General features: G+C 44.9%; 1 protein-coding gene across 1 annotated transcript; it reads left to right on the forward strand.

Moving 5' to 3' along the window:
• The first annotated feature begins 5,472 nt into the window (after positions 1-5,472).
• On the forward strand, positions 5,473-6,810 carry LOC129588889 (uncharacterized protein F54H12.2-like). Its single transcript, XM_055483305.1, has one exon. It carries the CDS (start codon positions 5,473-5,475, stop codon positions 6,808-6,810), a length of 1,338 nt encoding a protein of 445 aa, XP_055339280.1.
• The last annotated feature ends 7,718 nt before the right edge of the window (positions 6,811-14,528 follow it).

Here is a 14,528-nt window from a genome sequence, read left to right on the forward strand (position 1 = left end):
AAGCCATAAAAACCTGTAGCAAGACCGGGCTTGCATAATGTGTGCCTCTCGAACACAAAGGCGCGTATTACAAAGGAGCTTTGCTCAGTCTGTTTGGTTGAAACAAAACAGACAGTTTCAATTAAGTTCTGCAAAGATAGCACCAGAACTGTGTGCGACTTCATCATTTCTTTACGAGCACTTACTCGCCTGCTATACGGCTATCCATCAGAAAGTAAAAGTGTGCCTTTGAGAATAACACTGGATTACTCGAATGCACCGTATGCATATTTTAAGTACGAGTAACAATTATATGTTATTGGATAATGTTACCTCAGTTTATCTATATCAGCAGTGGTAGTTGCGGTTATTGCTTTAATAAGCAATAAATGTTGTTAAAATGGATCGACGCATTATCACAGATCGTGATACCGGCCGACGAAAAATCTTCAATGGAAAGCGTTGGTGCTTAGTTTGCTCTTTAGAATTGTGTTCTAACATTGCGGCGGTCGGAGGTTTTTGTAGATCGCATGCGAAAAGTAATGGAGTTGGTAAGTGCCGGTTGTGCATATAATTTAATTTCTTTCAACGTTAATTTAAAGTAAATATGGACATTTTACTTCACGCGTATTTGACTTCATCTGTTTAATACTTCTTTTATTTAACTCATCTGTTTAATACTTCTTTTATTAAATTCTTCCTGTATTCCTGTTTATTGAATTCCTTCCTGTAATTTATTAAATTCTTAACTAATCACTCCATAAAGATACGTTATTGTACTATAGATGTTCCCAAACCCAAAATAAAGATTCATAATCAAGATGCAGTTCACTCTTCGTCGCCCATCGGGGAATTACATCCGGCAGCGGTCATTGCTAATTATTTGACGAAACCTCGTCCACATCGGATCGCGTGAAGTCTGTGATCACCGATGTACCTGAGGATTTCCCAGACGAACAACTGGACCCGCCAAAATATTGTAAGTTATCGCGGAACTAGTACGTAGCTGCAATTAAGTTTGATTTTTTTGTTCTGAAAAAGTTAAAAGGGAAATTAACATGTTTAATCCTTATGAAAATTACTATTCATATATACACTATATATTGCAGTTGTTATAGCTTATATATTTTCTATACATTTACTGTAGTAATACCAGCATTGTATTTACTATTGGTCCAGCGACCTACATACTTTTTACTTTTCGCGCTGCCGTTGATTTTACTATTTACTTAACTGTTTACTTTTTGTAACCTTCCAGTATTACTATTATTATTACTCACATTTTACTTTACCATTGTACACTTAGTTATCTTTTTCTTCCTTAATAATTACTATTAAAATAGTACGAGGAACTACAGTAACGATCTTATGGAGCGTTGGATTTTGACTATCGAGTCGATCATTGCTATTTCGGTTTGCGTCCTGGCTCTCGGATTCAGTTACGTCATGACACGCCGGCTAAATCAAGACAGCCTTGAAGTAAGTTCTTGGTGGTGAACAGTTTTTAATTGACATTCGATATTTTCAAACTATTCATATTTTTGTTTCCTTAGAACAATTTTGGTGTCATACGTAACAAAGCTGGTTGCAACCGAAATCCCACAGTTTTTGGTGTTCGCTACGCTATCCGGGCTATGATGTGCAGACTCGGCAGATCCTTTCGTATCATGGGAAATTGCGATCCGATTATTGGCGAAGAGCCTGTTGTGGAAATTACAGATTTTCCGATTCCTGAGGTGGCACAGCCGGCTTGTCACGCTAAATTGCCAGATGACTTTGTACCAAGTAGTGCCAGTTTGAGCCCAGTCACGCTTGGAATTGTGTATAAACAAGCTGGTAAGTCAATTCAACAAAGTTCCGGCATTATTAAAAAAACGTTTTTTTTAAATGACTGTCGTGGAGATAATTTGTGCACCAAACATCAGTAATTACTGTACTGCACAATAACTGATATAATTGTATTATTTAAACATGCATCACATTTTGTATTATACAGTAACTGCTGTAATTGAAACATTTCAACAGTGTAATCACTTTTGCAGGACTCGCTTTGCGGATGGCTCGCTTCAAAAAGTACCTTCACTTAAAACAGGTACTGTTTCTTTTGCCGGCTGAAGAGCGCCCACCAGAAGCGGATATGCTTACGTCGCAGGCGTACGGGAGAATGCTGTTTGCAAGGCCGAGCGTAGCGCAATTCTTTTACCAACTGGAACACTGTTTTGTATCTCAGCTGGATTTGCTTGACCAAGATCCATTGATTCGGTTGTATCAGCTCCCGGAAGCTTGTAAGCAGTTGATGCGTCAAACGTTTATTGCGAACATTATGCAAGACGTCGTAATGGTTGTATGCGATAACCTTACTGCCGGAGCTGACCGTCTGGAAGATCCTGAAAAGTTTCGAGAGACTCAGCAAACGATGGTAACAAGCTTCTTTACCACTGCAGCGTGGCGCTACATGCTCCTGCGACAATCATTTATCACGGAACAGGTGTCTGCTAGCGTCTTGCGTCGTGGTGCAAACGGAAAGAAGTCGAAGAATGCTGATAAGTTCGGATTTTAGTGAGTTTGTCGGTTGTTTGAGCAGTTATGTTAGTATAAACAGCTATTTTTTCGTTGTGCCTTTTGTTTGGTGAAGTTAGCGGGACGGTTGTGTGAACATTTGCATTTTCAGTTTTTTTAATCATTGTGCATTTTTTTCTATTTTATTTGTTTAGTTTTTTGTGTTAAACGGGAATAAAAAGCGGCTGCTTATTTAGTTCCGTATACTCGTATTTATTGGAGACTGTATGTAAGCGAAGGCTGATCAGCAAAAGTTAAAGCTTAAATTTATAATATCTACTTACATGCCACATTATCTGCTAGAACAAAGGCCAACAGAAGTTTACTGTATGCTTTTCATGTGTCTGCTCCCCTTTCGGTATGATGTGTTGCATTTCACACATCTGCGTTTCGGGTGGTCTTTATTATGTAAGGTTGCCTGGTCTTGCTACACTTTTGTTTACACAGTGAAACAGCATAGTGAGCCTTTGCGGCAAGTGGCCAGGCCCTGGTTCTATGCATAACACCTGTGCTGGCTTATAATAGTGCCACGTCGTATTACGTACGTTTTTATTTTGTCCTAAGGCCGCGACTGTCTTGACCACAGCAGCTGAAATTATTTCTAAGTGTACTACGTATGTTATAGGTTACCGTTCTGCAAAAAATCAGATTTTTCTGAATCTGTAGCCCTGGCCTTTGTGCCCTGGCCAGTCAACTGGAGCAATGACTATGTGGGAAATTTTATGGCTTTTTTCATATCTGCGGACGAAAGAACCGGAGAGTAAAGTGACGGTGAATGTCATTTAATTGTTTTTCTCATCTTTTTTATCCGAAATCAAGAACATTTGGAGCCACCGGGCGCCATTATCCGCGCTCGGTACGTCCATTGTTAGCGGCATCCGGCAGCTTCCTTGTTGCACCATGGCTGTGTTAGGACCCTCGTTATCGGGCATGCACGTCTGTGACACGCGGCTAATTCCAGTTAACTTCAACCAAAAAGCAAAACTCCGTTTATCTTGAATGTAGACTGTTGAATGTAGATAATCCGAATAAAATGGAGCGTTAGTTGGTGGACAGGAAGGAATTGTCTGAACCAAATCCACAAAACCAAATCCTTTTTTTTAATTTTAGACACTTTGATATGGAGTGTGCGCCGCTAGTGATGCCGCAGTTTCAGCCGCTCTTGGCGGATGCCAACCAGATCAGTTATCAGAACACGGTGGCTATCCATAATGATGACAACAGTTGGTGGCTAGGATACATCCAGGATGTGGATGGCGATCGGGCCTTCATCCACTTTGACGCCAGAAAGGCCACTGCCCGCTGGATTCACATGGGGCGCGTGTGGCCGCTACTGTTCTACAATGACGCCTGGTCAGAGCATAAAATAGTAGAAATTTATTGTGCTGTACCCTTAGGGAACCTGGGCCTGGGGGCGACCTTTCTAGTATGACCTACCTTCGAAAAGCAAACAATTTATTGGCAACACCTACTCGTATCCAGTCAACGAAATTGCTTGCGCTAGAACACTACTCCATTAAAATTACTTCATTAATCTAAAAATATTCAGCGTGAGCGCACATTCGTGTTGGGCGAAGAGTTCGTGTTGGGCAAACCAGCAACGTCGTTATCAGCGGCAACGGGCAATGTTGTACAATAAGAGGTTTTGTTGTACTATGTTGTACAATCAATCTACAATCATTGTACAGCCAATGTACAATCAATGTACACTGTTGTGCAATCAGGGGTTCTGTTGTACAAGGGGTGTGCAATCAAGGGTTCTGTTCTGTGCACACAGAAAACTATACAAACTTGGTCTGCTTCGAGGGAAGCAAGATGCTGCAGGGCCCTCGACAAGATCATCAAATTGGTCTGGCGCCACGAAAAGCGTCAGGTACTGTAACACTTCTCCAGTACAACAACTCTCATACCGTTCCCCAGTGGTACTGGAGATCGCGCTCGTGCAATGGTGTGGTTAGCAACCTACCTCTGACATTAATCTGATAATACACGTGATTTTATTTTTAGGTTATGCAACTGGTCACTACCGGATTCTCCTCAGCATCGGAAATGAACGAGTATCTGTTAGCTTTCCACCCGAATCTTTAACGTTACAAAAAATTCTGGGTTTCGATCAAAACCAATTTGAGCCGGAGGTTCCTGCGGAAACGATTGACGCCGCGCATGGTCAAGCGAAAGCTAAATACCTTTCGTTCTGGGACAAAGCTCCAACGCCAAAGCTGACGACATTTCTGTCCGATCGACCAGTCAACACACTGCTCGGCAACCAAAGCCTATTCTTATACAGCGATGTGGCCGACTACAGTCTGATTGGAGACACCGCGGCGCAATTTCTGCGTGCCGTACCTATTAGAGGCGAAGTAAATCAAACCGTGGAAGCACGCTTCGACATTCCCCATTATGTTCCAGTTCTTCGCCAGCATTTTGAAACTATCAAGCTGATTATTGCCAACGATTTAGGAGACGAAGCCAAATTCCAAACGGGAAAGTCTCTGGTGAAACTGCACTTCCGACCACAGCGTCTCTACTGAAAATGCCTTTCATTCAGTATGTTCCTGATCCGCGCCGCTACGACGAAATATTCGTTAGCCAAACTGGAGGTAGCGCCCTCATTCGCTACCGTGGAACACTGCAAAACGGCTCTGGCCTTCCCCAAATCCTGAAGAGCTTATTCGCCAAAATATCGGCGTTCGCCAAACCCATCATACGCCGTGCCGCTCCGCATGCCAAGGCAGCGTTGGATGCCGCCACGCCTCACTTGCAAGAAGCCGCTACCGGGGCTATTAAAGAGGTTGCTGATAAAGCCAAAGAAACCATAAGCAAACGTTTAGCACCGCAAGAAGGAAGTGGAATACGTAAGAAACGCCGTGTTGTACGTAACCGACAGCGTATTAAACGCATTCCTCCAACTAATATACCCGACTACTTTTGACCATGGCCTTACTGATGATGGAAAATTCGGAGCCGGCAATGCAGCTGGAAAACCAACTGTTCGCCTTACCGGCTACGCTAACTGATCGGTGGCGTACCGAGCATGAGAAGTTGAACCCCACTACGATTCTGACGGATAGCGGCTCGGCTGGCGATATCAATTTTTACATCCCTCCCAGCACAGCTGGACTGCTTAGCCTGGCAGATATGATCTTAGAATTGGAGGTCGGCATCAAAGTAAAGAAAGGAGCTGCTGACTGGACGCTGGTAACGAACGCTGACAATGTGGCCCCCGTCAACAACTTTCTGCATTCGCTGTTCTCTTCGTGCCACGTAACTGTGGCAAATCGACTGATCTCGGATGCCGCGACATTTTATCCATATCGGGCTTATTTGGATTCTCTGCTGTCTTATTCGGTGGATGCCCAAAGGTCCCAGTTGTCATCTGCTGCGTTTTACACTGACACTGCACACAAGATGAGCGACGAAAAAGACAACAAAGGAGAAGTTAGCCGCAAAGCCCTATTTTCTGGCAGTAACTACGTGCAGTTGTCGGGTAAAATATTTGCGGACTTATTCGACCAAAGTAAACCATTGTGCACTGGTGTTCCCATCAATATCCGGTTGGTGATGAGCCGGCCGGAATTCTGTTTGCGTGTATGGGATACCGATGCCACCAAACAGTTCAAACCGTTCATTCGGAATGCTCGCTTATCGGTCCGCCGGTATATCCCGGCACCCGATTTCATGACGGCCGTGGCCTCGGAAATGCTAAAGAAAACCGTCAAGTATCACATTGAGCGCGTGGTGATGCGTGTGTCGGATATTCCACAAAAGACGCAGAGCACCGTGGTAAGCAACCTGCAGATCGGACAGATTCCCAAGGTTATGATCATCGGTTTCCTGGAAAGCGACGATTTTCATGGCAACATCAAAACGAATCCTTTCAACTTTCAACACTTTAACGTCACCCAGATCAGTGTGGAAGTGGATGGACAGAGCTACCCCACAAAACCATACACTGCCGATTTTGGACGGTCACAGTCGTTAGAGTGCTACGATGGTTTGTTGGACGCCTTGGGATATCGAACACATCCGCAAAACAGTGTCCATTTTAATCGGACGGCTTATAATGGTGGTTACACGTTATTCGGCTTTGACTTGACACCGGGACATACAGGACGAGGACCGCTGACTTTGGTGAAGCAAGGCAATTTAAGCGTGTCGGTCAACTTTGAGAAACCTCTGGATAAAACAGTCATGATGGTCGCCATGTTGGTGTACGACAGTATTATCGAAATTAACCAGCATCGCCAGTTGATTGCGGACTTTTCAACATGAACACGGACCAGATTTTCAGTGCCCTACAGTCGAACTCATCGACGAAGACAGTGCTGCGTGGAGTGTATGCCAGCGACAAAGTGCCAAATACACTTTCGCCCTACCCTGGTGCGGCGGTGGTCAACACTGATCCAGCGGACCAAGACGGATCACACTGGATCGCTCTTTACCAAGAACAAGATGGAGTTCTGGAAGTGTTTGATTCATTTGGGAGGAAACTGGATTCGTATACCAAGAATTTTGCGAGTATAATGTCAGCGAATCGGATTATAGAGCAATCCGAACAATTTCAATCTGAATATTCTACCGTGTGAGGGCAATATTGTTTATTTTTTATTCTTCGACGTGTTTGTGGCGAATCTTACACTAATATTGTGCATTTGTTTACCGATAATCGAGCGAGCAACGACAAAATGGTCTGTCAGTATGTTAATTCTTATTTTGACATCAACACTAAAGTCATTGACAGTGCATTTATCCGACAAATATGTAAACGCATATCGGAATTAAAATAACGGAAAAAAGCAGCCGCGGTTTATTCGTTTAAGAAAAAAGAGACAAATGAAACGCTAAGCCAATAAAAAGCAGTCATTGACATCGCTCAGATGAGCTTTGCAAACATGGCACGAAACTCCAAAGCATTAAGTTCAAGATACCCTTTAACGTCCAATCCAATAACTTGCCCAACGTTCACTTGGTCAGCTTCCAGCAGCACAGCCTCCACGTAGCGCGACTCCAAAATAGCCTTCTCAGCCGCTGCCCACTCGTCGTCGCTGGCGCTCCCGCACACCATCTTGCCGTTACGTCCACGCATCTGGTGGATCAGCTCCGTAAACTCTTCGGCCACTTCCTAGATTAAGTGATACACATGGATACGTGCAAATTAAACTTGAGACAGAACCGCTTACTTCTTTCAGCTTGTCATAAGCCAAGGCAGACTTCAAAGTCTTCGGCACATGGTTGGCTTCATCCACAATGAGGAGCTCTTTCAGCAGGGTCATGTCCACAACCAGCTCCTTCAGTCCGTCGTAGGTTTTCAACCCAAACGTAACGCCAGCTTTGGTGGGAATCAGGTCGCCGTTGTTGCCGAGAGTGTAACGACGCACGGTGGCCGTGTTGACACGGTTGTAGCGTCCCCATCCAAAGTACAATCCATTCTCCAGGGCGTACAGTGGTGTCAGCTTACCATCGGTCCCGCTGCTGCACTGGGAAATCTTGTCCAGGTCCCCTTTGCCGCTCATAATCAAGGCACACAAGCGCATGAATCCAGGCTTCTTTACCGTGATGGACTTTTCCAGGGTGCGGCGGTAGGTGTCGTCGCTCTGTTTCTTCCACTCTCCGATGACAATGGCCGAGACTCCGTCTTGGAAACGGGCGTACACGTACTTCTCGAAGCCGATCTTGTAGTCATTGGCACCTTCATGGGTAAAGGCGTGACGAGGATGCTTGGTGACCTCTTGCTCCTTGAACTTCTTGGCTAGGCTTAGCTTGACATCATCCACTTCCGGGGCACGGCGTTTGGCAAAAGTACGTGGCTTCAGAGGCGTGGCCGGAATCTCACGGGCGGCTCCACTGCTTGACGGCTTGGGAGACATGGCACGTTCAGAGGAAATTAAATCAGGAATGAACTCCATAGTTGTTGCAAAGGAAAAAACGTCTTTGAAATAGTTTAGAAAACAGAAGCATCGAAAAAAATGATATAGTGATTCGCTTATTGCTTGCTTTTATGGGCTGGCAGACAAGCGTTGTCCTGTGCAAAATCCAGAAAGGTACTGCAGGCTCAGTTTTGCATAGGACGCTCCTATGCAAGTTGAGTAAATCTGCACTTGTACATAAAAGACCTGCTACCAGTGGAACATACTGGTTTTGCATACCACTCTCCTATGCAAATTTGGGGAAGACGAAAAACGTATGATTGTTACAGTACAAAAGCAACGCGTATTTGTTAGTTGCAGTTCATTTCATTCATGCACACAGTTCAAAATGGGTCTAAGGTGTGTTCTAGAAGCTGATTGGTTCGTGATTGACGAACTGAAATTTTTAAAACAGTTGGCGTTTTTTTGTCCCGAAAAAGGAGAAGTCGGCTTCTACACATTTACGCTACCGCGCAGTGCTTCCCAGTATGCACGTGACTTGGAGAGACAGGCGCGCCACTCTCACGGACTGATCTGGCACACTTACGGTGACTATCGCCACAATCAGACAACGGTGGTTTTTGAGAATATTTTTGAAAGAATCGGCCGACCAGCTGACGTGACGTTCTACGCCAAGGGATTGGAAAAGTGTCGTTTCCTGGAAAAGTTCGTACCGGAAGTGATCAATCTGGAGGACTATCACTGCCCAACGTTCCGGCGATTGACATCTGCAAGCCAAACCACCCAGCGAAAGGCCATCATCTTCGGACTGTGGTTACACAGGAATGGTACGGATCACCAATGTTGTTGCCACCGCGAAGCTAAACTGCCCCCTGAATCTGACTGAAATTGAGAAACGCTTGCCGTTGGCTCAGTATACCCCCCGTTTATTTTCGGGACTTCTGCTTCGTCGCATTGCTCCACCCAAAGCACATTGTCAGCTGTATGTCAACGGTAAAGTGACCGTGAATGGTGGCAAGAATTTGGACGAATCGCGTTTTTTGCTTAAATATTTTGTACGATTACTGCGTAAAATTGGTTATGATTGTTCTGTTACTGACTATACGGTGGTCAATATTGTGGGCACGCATGATTTTGGTCAGAAGTTTGACCTCGACAGTGTGAGTAAGCGGTTGAATGTTCCCTATTTTGCTGATAGATTTCTTGGTTTACGAATCAAATTGCCAGAGTGTACGGCTATTTTGTTTGCAAGCGGGCGCTGTAATTTTCTAGGCGCGAAGTCTGAAGTTGATTTGACTTGGGCGATGATTGATTTGGTGTTAATGCTACCAATAAACTGAGAAGAACCACTTCAGATTTTATTCAGAACTTCATCGCGACGTATAACCGTAAGGCAAAGTGCTCCAATCAACATCAACAATTCTTCGCTTATCGTACGTAAAACTCAGCCGTTTACAAAGATCCACCTGCTTCAAAGTCATAGTTTTCTTATCGCGCTTAATACTGTCTGGATACTCTGCCACAAGAAAATCGGTCTTCTTTTCCAAAACACCAACCATCCTTTCGAAAGTTATGACTTCACTAGTTTGACCATTGAGTGTAAAACCTTTAACTTTAACTACACTTTTTCCATCGTTGGTCTTGTAAGAGTATGTCTTTGGGCCAAGGCTAACGAACTGGGTGATGAACTGCCCAGCTTGTAATTCGTCCGTCAAGTCGCCGAGAAATTTGCCCGTCGGAGGAACGGAAATTCCTGGTCTGTCCACAAAAATTATGGAATCTGAAAATACGCAAGAATCACGTCTTGACACTTAATAAGAAGTTAAGCAGATGTCTCACCAGTGTCAAAATACAATAACGTGTCCTGCACTTGTTCCATGTAACCATACAAGTGAAGGCGTGCCCAGCAGGTCGTAAAACTGTAACAAAAAATTTCACCGATGAATCACCGGTGCACCCCAAAGACAGTAGACACTTACGCAGCTAAAACTACGTTGGCGTGTGGGTTCTGCTCGACGAACAGGCTTTCCCTGGTGTAGGATAGTTGGAGCACATCGTCACTGAACAGGTCCCACGAGTGTATATGATACTCTCCAGAAAGAAGCATCCGGTAAAATTCCTCCGGCGAAGAGATATACTTGGTGTTTGGTTTGTTGTCCTGCATGCCCAAACGGCCCCAGAAGCTGCAAACAAAGGCGGTCATTGTGCGCTTTGCGAAGGAAAAAGTTCAAGTATATACCTATTCAAACAGAGCTTTGCCAGTGCTCTCATCCCTGGATTGGCTTCTATCTTGTCGCGCTCCAGTTCGATCCCTTCGTGTTCATGGAAATCCCGCAGATACTGGTCTTTTTCCATGTCGGTAGCGACATCCGCTGGCCATCCACTCGCTTCGGTTTTGATCTTGAGAAAAAAACGGTCAATGTAGTCCGCAAACAATCGCTCTTCGGACTGTTCAAAATGCCAAACTTCAAATATCTTTATCACGACGTAACCGCGGTCAATTGCAGCGTGTAACTCCGGCGAACCTAAAAAAAGTTCCCGTGGGGGTTTATGTGGGGGTTTTACACATGCGGAATTCGATACTTACACCAAGTTCCAACGAGCACCCGTTCATCGTTCGCGTGTGTACATGGTGCGTTCTGCTTTTCTTGGGCGCAGGTGCGGCATAAAGGGAAGACCAACTTCCCGTTGGATCGGTATGGCAAGACGGGAAGATATAGATCTGCAGGTGGCAGTACTTCACACTGAATTATCCCAAAATAATTGGCAATTGCATCAAAATCCTTATTGATGATGGTCGGATGTCCGATGGGGTAACGCTTGTTCTTGTTAACGTAGGGGTATTCGCTGCAAACATCAAAGTAGCGAATCTTTTCGTCGTCCTTCACACTATGAAAAAGCTTGGTGGCATTCGTGCGACCGCCATAAAACGCATCCCGGGGATTGATGGGCTGCCGTACAGTGATCTCTTCAATAAAGGCTGCAAAAAATAGCTCCTGTTTCACAAGGCTGTCGAACTCGTGCTCCCAAATCACGCAAAGTTCATGGCCCATGCTACGAATACGAGCATCCCGTTGAATGGTTTCCTCATAAATCTTGCTCATGGGCAGGTTTCGGAAAGGATGAATCGTGTCCGGAGCAGTGCATTCAGGGCATCCATGGTACCAGCAACCGTGAAATTCAAATCTTTGCTGGTAGAGGCGGAGTATCCATCCACAAAATACTGTCCAATTTTAAATTCTGCTCCTGAGGCTCTGGTCTGGATGGGATAATTCTCTTCCAGCTCCATCCACTGCAGCCACTTCAATGCCTTGACGGACTGGTTTCTATTGGAGTGGTATCTTTGTGGTGGGATCAAACCGATCTGGTTAGCCTTGAGGATATTCGTACGCCAATACAAACCACATAATCCGGCAATGGTTATGGATGACGAAAATGGACAGATTCCGCTGCTGATGCCCAAAAAGAGACTGCGGAACTGCAGACAACACTTGCGAAGCACAGTTACATCGTTGCTGCAGTATCTGACAAACTCTTTGCGGAAGTCGAAGGTGTTCTCTTTGGCAGCCACTTCATCTTCGTACCATATCTTGAAAGATTCCCGGTCCTTTTTGTTCATAAACTGGTATCCGTACTCGTCCATTGAAGGGAACTCCGTCACTTGGTCTCAGTTTTCGGGGCGATTAAAACGATGTAGAAAAAGGCCTTTAGCGGTGTCTGCAATGCCGAACGTGGCGGGCCATTTGGACAGGCTTTGTGGGTTGAAATTAATGCTGTCCCGAAAGCGGATGTTCAGCTGTGGTACATCCAGTTGCATTATCTTGCCGCCATTCATAATCACCCGGGGAACGATGCCATTCGTTAAAAGCCAGTTCATAATGAAATACCCATCGAAAGCCTTCAAATGAACAACACCATTTTTGATAAGATGAAACAAACAACCACTGTAGAACTTACTTTAAAATTGTGCGCGATGATGTAATGATCCCGGTGGTCATCGCTAAAGAGGAATCGGCATAGTTGCTCAGTGATGTCTCCAAGCGGTTCGGTTTCTTCTGGAAATATCCACTCCTCGCCTTCGTCATTCTGCACCACCTAAAGATGCCATGAAATATAGCAGAACGTCGGTGGGGGTTTCAGTGGGGTGACAAAGTTCAAATGATTTGCTACTGTATTACAAAGCATTCAACAAACGTATTCTTTTAACAGTCAAAAACGTTTGATGATAGTTACGCTTACCGCGAGATTAGGATGCAACTGTCCATCGTCCGCAACGTAGGTCTCAAAGTCAAAAAATAAAAACTGGGCATCGGAAAACTGCATCTTTCGAAACGGACCCAAAGTCTTTGGTTTCATGTAGCATCGATGATCCCCTATGACATGTTCTCGACAGGTCTTGCAAAACATCTCGCCGCAACGATGAATGGCTCCCGGTTTTCTTCTCATCGTGGAATAAACTGATCCGCATTGGTTGCACAATTTTACGGTACTGCAAATGCTACGTCGATTGCGAAACAACATCTCTGTGCCGGGACCCAGCTTATGGTGATCAAAGCAAGACTGTCCATAAAATTGCCGATTGCAATCAGTGCAGGCGATCATGTTCGAGGTGTCCATTAAACAACTTGGACGCAGGCACTGATTACACTGTCCCGCGCAACGGTGATTTCTTCGGTCGTTGTACCCTTTGTTGCACTCAAAACACCAATAGCCACGGTTGAAGAAAGCCGTCATAGAGGTCAACACGTCAAAATTGCGATTATGGAACAATAGGCAGATATGCTTCTTCTCAGGTTTTCCGCTGTATACTATACTGTTGGCTTGCATGGTGCTAACGATAACAACCTGATAACCAGGAAGTACCTTTTCAAAAGCCGTGACATCCGCGAGCGTGTATTCCCGGATAGGTAGGCCAGCATCTTCAATCAGCTCCTTCGACAGCGCAAGGATTTCTCTCTTTCCTTTGGCAATGTGTCTGGCGTAATCCTCCCGACCATCCGCAAAGGCTTTACCGATTACCAGCGCGCGGGCCATACAAATCTCGTCGTCGTTGTTGACCAAGATGACCGACCTCATCTTCTTCAGCTTCTGGTACAATAACAACGGGACGTCCCGGACACATCGACCAGACGGAATCTCCGTATGCTCCACGGAAACCGCAAACGAATCATCAATGATCAACTCTTGATGCGAATTGAGGACCTTCGATATTTCCGCCATCCAACGCTGCACGGTCAGCTGTGATCGCAAAGTCGGGGGCGTCCAGATAGGAAAGGACAAATGTGCCGACTCCACCGATACACGAACATATTGGTGATCTGCGATTCCCTCCAAAACAGTTGCAAGAATATAATCCAATACAGCCACTATCACAGCAGGTGCTTCGATGAAACTGATAGCGTCCAAATCATGCACGCTAACCATAAACCACTTGAAACGCATATTGTGAGTCTTCGAAAACCGGTGCCCTTTAGCCTCGACAGCAACATGTTCGGCCACTTGAAAATTCTCAGGGATACCACCTCCCACTTGAGGCTCATTAAATACCCAGTCATTCATACCGGCCAACTCGGCAGCATCAACCATGTCCTCATGCGATAAGACCATTGCCTCATCATCAAAGACCCAGTCGTCTAAGGCCGCTAAAGCCGCCGCATCAACAAGGTCATCTTCCGATAACTCGTAATCCATATTTTTTAAGAGTAAAAAAAATCCGACGAAACGAAATAGTGAACACTGAATTTGCACAAATGCAGATTTTGAAAGTCAGAAAATTACTAGAGCGAAATTTCAACTGTCAGAATTTAACTTTGAGTGATTTATGGATCATCGGATTTTATACCGCGAAAAGCGTCGATTTGCATACCAGCCTCCTATGCAAACTACACAATTTTTATTCACACTGGACACGTACGAGTTCAGAAGTACGATTCATAACCAGGAAGTGAAAACAAGGAAGTAAACAAACGAAACATAGTAAAAAAACAAACAAAAAATAGCATCCGCCAGCATTCCTGTGGGGGTTCCGGTGGGGGTAATGGAAAACAACAAGAATAACAAAACAATACTAAAAGCCACACTAATTCAACATAATGACGTCGTCATCGTCTTCGTCCTGGTGGT

Source organism: Paramacrobiotus metropolitanus, unplaced genomic scaffold (genome assembly GCF_019649055.1).
Source record: "Paramacrobiotus metropolitanus isolate TYO unplaced genomic scaffold, Prichtersi_v1.0 Parri_scaffold0000032, whole genome shotgun sequence".
In the NCBI taxonomy this organism is placed as follows: domain Eukaryota; kingdom Metazoa; phylum Tardigrada; class Eutardigrada; order Parachela; family Macrobiotidae; genus Paramacrobiotus; species Paramacrobiotus metropolitanus.